Below are 7,101 nucleotides of genomic sequence, written 5' to 3'. Positions count from 1 at the left end.
TAATATCTAATTAAATGTTTTTGTCGATCCCTTATATATTAATTGAGAAGCATTACAACATTTTTTATAGCCACGTGTCATCAATAGAATGATTCTTAGAATACTTAAAAAAAAATAGGTTGTCCATCTAAATATATAATAAACCTTTTATTAAACTAACCATAAATACATTATTAATGACTTTTAATTATGTAAGTAATAGTTACTGATTTTTTAATTATTAAATATATATTTATTATTTCATAATATGTTAAAAAAATATAATACGTAAAATAATTTATATATATAATATTTATCCCTCATAAGGCGCAGATCTTAACTTAGTGTCACATTAAGCCATATGTCACGTCATTTTTTTAGTGTGACATGTCACATTTTTTTAGTGAAATTGATTGTAAAAATAACAAGAGTAAAATCACTTTGTAAATAATATATAGGAAATGGTCTATTAAATTTAGTTACCTAATTATGATGATCAGCTCTCCCAATAACAATACCAGCTATTTCAGTACATATGACTTCCACATTGATTTTTTTTTTGTTTTGTTTTACCAATGATTGACATGATTTTGGCAGCACTAAATATCAGAACATGGTTCTTCCATATGATGAACCATGAAGTTTAGATGAGGGACGATATTCAAGTTTATGTATTTCAATAAACCACTGTTGTTTGTCATCTTGAATAACTTGATTCATGAATATTGATGTCAATGGCAATCATTTGGACAAGCTGTAAAACTAACATGGAGCTTTTGCACTTGTTCATGGAAGTAGACAATCATAAACATAAGAAATCACCAGTTTGTACGACTCTTCACAATTTACATGTAAAAATAATAGTAGTCATCTTGTTCTACTACTATTAAGGTTTGGACATAGCACGCTGTGCAGGACCCCAGTAAATATCAGAATCAGAGTGTCCATTAGTGAGAAGGTTTTGAGGCAATCTTTGAATGTCATCTAAAGGATGAGATCTTCCGTTATGATAGTACTGCTGGTTCTGCATAGAGGCAGCTTCATCATCATCCAGAGGAAGACTATCAAACACAGCATTCATGAAAGATGCAACCATGAGAACAACAGGACCAGATGCTATTAGCCCACCAACCACTCCACCACCACCAACCTGTCCTTGGGGCCCGGCTAAGTAAATGGTCAAACCGGTTATACCAACCGGTGACGGTGGAGGCAAGATTGAGTCAAGCAATGAGAGGATTTCAAAACGTCCATGTAATCTAACAATAGCTCCTGATGAAGCTGGCTGCCTTAATGTCACATTGGTCACACAACCATTGGCACTTAGTATGCAGATTCCTCTCTGTTTCCTTCTAGCAAAGTCTGATAGAGTCTCACAGATGTCATTACCTGAGCTGATCTCAAGGGCATGAGCTCTGAGGGAGTTTGGACTGTCTTGAGTCACAATGATCGGTGGTTTTGGTTTGTTCTTGGAGCCAGCTGGTCTACCTCTTGGCCTCTTAGCCATCTCTCCTTTCATTGATGAAGCCGGTTGAACCGGTTTGGGTAATGCTTTCAAGTTCTTGTTGTTGTTGTTGTTTTTGTTATTGCCTCTCTCTGTTGCTTCATGGTTTCTCATTGGAACTGACTTAGATCCTACAGAGGTTGAATTTAGAGCTGTTCCTCCAGCCATTGTTATGAAGATTCAGAAATTTTGCAAGGCGTTATGGAGTTTAAGTAAGGAGATTATGGTGTATTATTATTGTATGCTAGAGTTGCCAGAAGTATGATTGTGATGAGTAGGAGATGGTTAAGTTGTCATCAAAATTGTGATTAATAATTTACAAATTAATTTGCTTTTTAGTAGCCTACTTCTCAGCAGACATTCTTATTTGAGATAGATTCATTATAATGTTTAAACATCTAGTAGCTGTTTACAACCATATTAAATATTTTTGGGAGCAAATCTAAATAAAATACATTAATTACATTATAAAATAGATGAAAATACCTTCAGTCTAGACTTCAAGTGATTTGATTAAACTATGTATTAGAAGCTTTGATGAATCTAAACATGTGATTTTTATTAATTATGCAGACTAATGAAAAAATATAAAACATCTTTTTCAGTATAGTGTAAAATGCAAATAAAAATACTAGACTGATTTTTTATTAAACAGTTTCGTATGGTATAAATATCACACATCTAACTAAGTAGATTTATAGTTGTTGTTGATCCTTGTAAAGGCTTCCTTTTGTTTGTTGTTGTTGTTCCTTGTATTACAAACTAATTTTCCATTTATGCCTAAACGAATCATGAACTCGTGCAATCTTAATTCAAAGCTCACTACATGTTTTTTTTTTGGACTAGAAAGCTCACTACATGTTGGCAAATGGTTTTATTGTCATATTTTTTGAAATTTTCTCAAAATCCATGTGTTAACCCCTTCGAAAATATTGAGTTTTTGGTAAATACTTTATATACTGAAGCCTATAATCTTTAGTGTTGTTTTAAAATTTCTAACCACATTATACATCTGTATTAATGTGTTTTACGCTTTTCATGGTATATGAAAATCATTATAATTGTTTATCTATTAATTTAGTAAAATTTCATAATACTCCCTAAATCGATGAAATAACTACTTTCTTGAAAAACGGATACAACAGAGGCTACAAACCTCTTTGAACATCATCATATGTTAGTGCAGGATGCAACTATCCATTAAAACAATATTGTCATATTTTTTGAAATTTTCTCAAAATCCATGTGTTAACACCCCTTCGAAAATATTGAGTTTTTGGTTAATACTTTATATACTGAAGCCTATAATCTTTAGTGTTGTTTTAAAATTTCTAACCACATTCTACATTGGTATTAATGTATTTTAAGTTTTTTTCATGGTATATGGGAATCGTTATAATTTGTTTATCAATTAATTTAGTAAAATTTCATAATACTCCTTAAATCAATAAAATAACTACTTTCTTGAAAAACGGATACAACAGAGGCTCCAAACCTCTTTGAACATCATCATATGTTATTGCAGGATACAACTATGCATTAAAACAATATTGTCATATTTTTTAAAATTTTCTCAAAATCCATGTGTTAACCCCTTCGAAAATATTGAGTTTTTGGTAAATACTTTATATACTGAAGCCTATAATCTTTAGTGTTGTTTTAAAATTTCTAACCACATTCTACATTGGTATTAATGTATTTTAAGCTTTTTTCATAGTATATGGGAATCGTTATAATTTGTTTATCAATTAATTTAGTAAAACTTCATAATACTCCCTATATCGATGAAATAACTACTTTCTTGAAAAACGGAGACAACAAAGGCTCCAAACCTCTTTGAACATCATCATATGTTAGTGAAGGATGCAACTATGCATTAAAACAATATTGTCAAATTTTTTGAAATTTTCTCAAAATCCATGTGTTAACCCCTTCGAAAATATTGACTTTTTGGTAAATTCTTTATATACTGAAGCCTATAATATTTAGTGTTGTTTTAAAATTTCTAACCACATTGTACATCTGTATTAATTTATATTACGCTATTTTTCATGGTATATGGAAATCGTTATAATTTTTTATCTATTAATTTAGTAAAACTTCATAATACTTCCTAAATCGATGAAATAACTACTATAAAATAACTATTTTCTTGAAAAACATAGACAATAAAGGCTCCAAACCTCTTGAACAAAATCATATGTTAGTGCAGGATGCAACTATGCATTAAAACAATATTGTCATATTTTTTAAAATTTTCTCAAAATCGATGTGTTAACCCCCTTCGAAAATATTGAGTTTTTGGTAAATATTTTATATACTGAAGCCTGTAATCTTTAGTGTTGTTTAAAAATTTCTAACTACATTCTACATTGGTATTAATGTATTTTAAGCTTTTTTCATGGTATATGGGAATCGTTATAATTTGTTTATCAATTAATTTAGTAAAACTTCATAATACTCCCAAAATCGATGAAATAACTACTTTCTTGAAAAACGGAGACAACAAATGCTCCAAACCTCTTTGAACATCATCATATGTTAGTGAAGGATGCAACTATGCATTAAAACAATATTGTCATATTTTTTGAAATTTTCTCAAAATCCATGTGTAACCCCTTCGAAAATATTGAGTTTTTAGTAAATACTTTATATACCGAAGCCTATAATCTTTAGTGTTGTTTTAAAATTTCTAACCACATTCTAAATTGGTATTAATGTATTTTAAGCTTTTTTCATGGTATATGGGAATCGTTAAAATTTGTTTATCAATTAATTTAGTAAAACTTCATAATACTCCATAAATCGATGAAATAACTATTTTCTTGAAAAACGGAGACAACAAAGGCTCCAAACCTCTTTGAACATCATCATATGTTAGTGAAGGATGAAACTATGCATTAAAACAATATTGTCAATTTTTTGAAATTTTCTCAAAATCCATGTGTTAACTCCTTCAAAAATATTGACTTTTTGGTAAATTTTTTATATACTGAAGCCTATAATATTTAGTGTTTTTTAAAATTTCTAACCACATTCTACATCTGTATTAATTTATTTTACGCTATTTTTCATGGTATATGGAAATTGTTATAATTTTTTATCTATTAATTTAGTAAAACTTCCTAATACTTCCTAAATCGATGAAATAACTACTATAAAATAACTATTTTCTAGATAAACAGAGACAATAAAAGCTCCAAACCTCTTTGAATTTCATCATATGTTAGTGCATGATGCAACTATGCATTAAAACAATATGGTCATTTTTTTCAAATTTTCTCAAAATCGATGTGTTAACCCCTTCGAAAATATTGAGTTTTTGGTAAATACTTTATATACTGAAGCCTATAATCTTTAGTGTTGTTTTAAAATTTCTAACTACATTCTACATTGGTATTAATGTATTTTAAGCTTTTTTCATGGTATATGGGAATCGTTATAATTTGTTTATCAATTAATTTAGTAAAACTTCATAATACTCCCTAAATCGATGAAATAACTACTTTCTTGAAAAACGGAGACAACAAAGGCTCCAAACCTGTTTGAACATCATCATATGTTAGTGAAGGATGCAACTATGCATTAAAACAATATTGCCATATTTTTTAAAAATTTCTCAAAATCCATGTGTTAACCCCTTCGAAAATATTGAGTTTTTGGTAAATATTTTATATACTGAAGCCTATAATCTTTAGTGTTGTTTTAAAATTTCTAACCACATTCTACATTGGTATTAATGTATTTTAAGCTTTTTTCATGGTATATGGAAATTGTTATAATTTGTTTATCAATTAATTTAGTAAAACTTCATAATACTCTCTAAATCGATGAAATAACTATTTTCTTGAAAAACAGAGGCAACAAAGGCTCCAAACCTCTTTGAACATCATCATATGTTAGTGCAGGATGCAATTATGCATTAAAAAAATATTATCATATTTTTTGAACTTTTCTCAAAATCCATGTGTAAATACTGAGTTTTTGGTAAATACTTTATATACTGAAACCTATAATCTTTAATGTTGTTTTAAAATTTCTAACCACATTCTACATCTTTATTAATGTATTTTACGCTCTTTTTCATGGTCTATGGAAATCGTTATAATTTTTTATCTATTAATTTAGTAAAACTTCATAATACTTCCGAAATCGATGAAATAACTACTATAAAATAACTATTTTCTTGAAAAACAGAGACAATAAAAGCTACAAACCTCTTTGAACATCAACATATGTTAGTGCAGGATGAAACTATGCATTAAAACAATATTGTCATATTTTTTTAAATTTTCTCAAAATCGATGTGTTAACCCCTTCGAAAATATTGACTTTTTGGTAAATACTTTATATACTGAAGCCTATAATCTTTAGTGTTGTTTTAAAATTTCTAACCACATTCTACATTGGTATTAATGTATTTTAAGCTTTTTTCATGGTATATCGGAATCGTTATAATTTGTTTTTCAATTAATTTCGTAAAACTTCATAATACTCCCAAAATCGATGAAATAACTACTTTCTTGAAAAACGGAGACAACAAAGGCTCCAAATCTCTTTGAACATCATCATATGTTAGTGAAAGATAATCCTATGCATTAAAAAAATATTGTCATATTTTTTGAAATTTTCTCAAAATCCATGTGTTAACCCCTTCGAAAATATTGAGTTTTTAGTAAATACTTTATATTCTGACGCCTATAATCTTTAGTGTTGTTTTAAAATTTCTAACCACATTCTACATTGGTATTAATGTATTTTAATCTTTTTTCATGGTATATGGGAATCGTTATAATTTGTTTATCAATTAATTTTGTAAAACTTCATAATACTCCATAAATCGATGAAATAACTACTTTCTTGAAAAACGGAGACAACAAAGGCTCCAAACCTCTTTGAACATCTTCATATGTTAGTGAAGGATGAAACTATGCATTAAAACAATACTGTCAGATTTTTTGAAAATTTCTCAAAATCTATGTGTTAACCCCTTTCGAAAATATTGAGTTTTTGGTAAATACTTTATATACTGAAGCCTATAATCTTTAGTGTTGTTTTAAAATTTCTAACCACATTCTACATTGGTATTAATGTATTTTAAGCTTTTTTCATGGTATATGGGAATCGTTATAATTTGTTTATCAATTAATTTAGTAAAACTTCATAATACTCTCTAATTCGATGAAATAACTATTTTCTTGAAAAATGGAGACAACAAAGGCTCCAAGCCTCTTTGAACATCATCATATGTTAGTGAAGGATTCAACTATGCATTAAAACAATATTGTCAAATTTTTTGAAATTTTCTCAAAATCCATGTGTCCCTTCAAAAATATTGACTTTTTGGTAAATTCTTTATATACTGAAGCCTATAATATTTAGTGTTGTTTTAAAATTTCTAACCACATTCTACATCTGTATTAATTTATTTTACGCTCTTTTTCATGGTATATGGAAATCGTTATAATTTTTTATCTATTAATTTAGTAAAACTTCATAATACTTCCTAAATCGATGAAATAACTACTATAAAATAACTATTTTCTAGAAAAACATAGACAATAAAAGCTCCAAACCTCTTTGAACATCATCATATATTAGTGCATGATGCAACTATG

At 28.3% G+C, this 7,101-nt stretch overlaps 1 protein-coding gene across 1 annotated transcript; it reads right to left on the bottom strand.

The window, feature by feature from the left end:
• Positions 1-232: 232 nt before the first annotated feature.
• LOC125596262 (AT-hook motif nuclear-localized protein 16-like) lies at positions 233-2,643 on the bottom strand. Its single transcript, XM_048771450.1, has one exon. It carries the CDS (start codon positions 1,649-1,651, stop codon positions 866-868), a length of 786 nt encoding a protein of 261 aa, XP_048627407.1. The 5' UTR covers positions 1,652-2,643; the 3' UTR covers positions 233-865.
• Between the last annotated feature and the right edge of the window lie 4,458 nt (positions 2,644-7,101).

This window comes from Brassica napus, unplaced genomic scaffold, assembly GCF_020379485.1.
Source record: "Brassica napus cultivar Da-Ae unplaced genomic scaffold, Da-Ae ScsIHWf_1166;HRSCAF=1662, whole genome shotgun sequence".
Classification (NCBI taxonomy): domain Eukaryota; kingdom Viridiplantae; phylum Streptophyta; class Magnoliopsida; order Brassicales; family Brassicaceae; genus Brassica; species Brassica napus.
The sequence above is the reverse complement of the archived record's forward strand: the minus strand, read 5'-3'. Positions and strand labels throughout refer to the sequence as shown.

Excerpts from the sequence above, each read along its gene's own strand:
- LOC125596262 (XM_048771450.1), bottom strand. The coding sequence starts at position 1,651 with ATGGCTGGAGGAACAGCTCTAAATTCAACCTCTGTAGGATCTAAGTCA.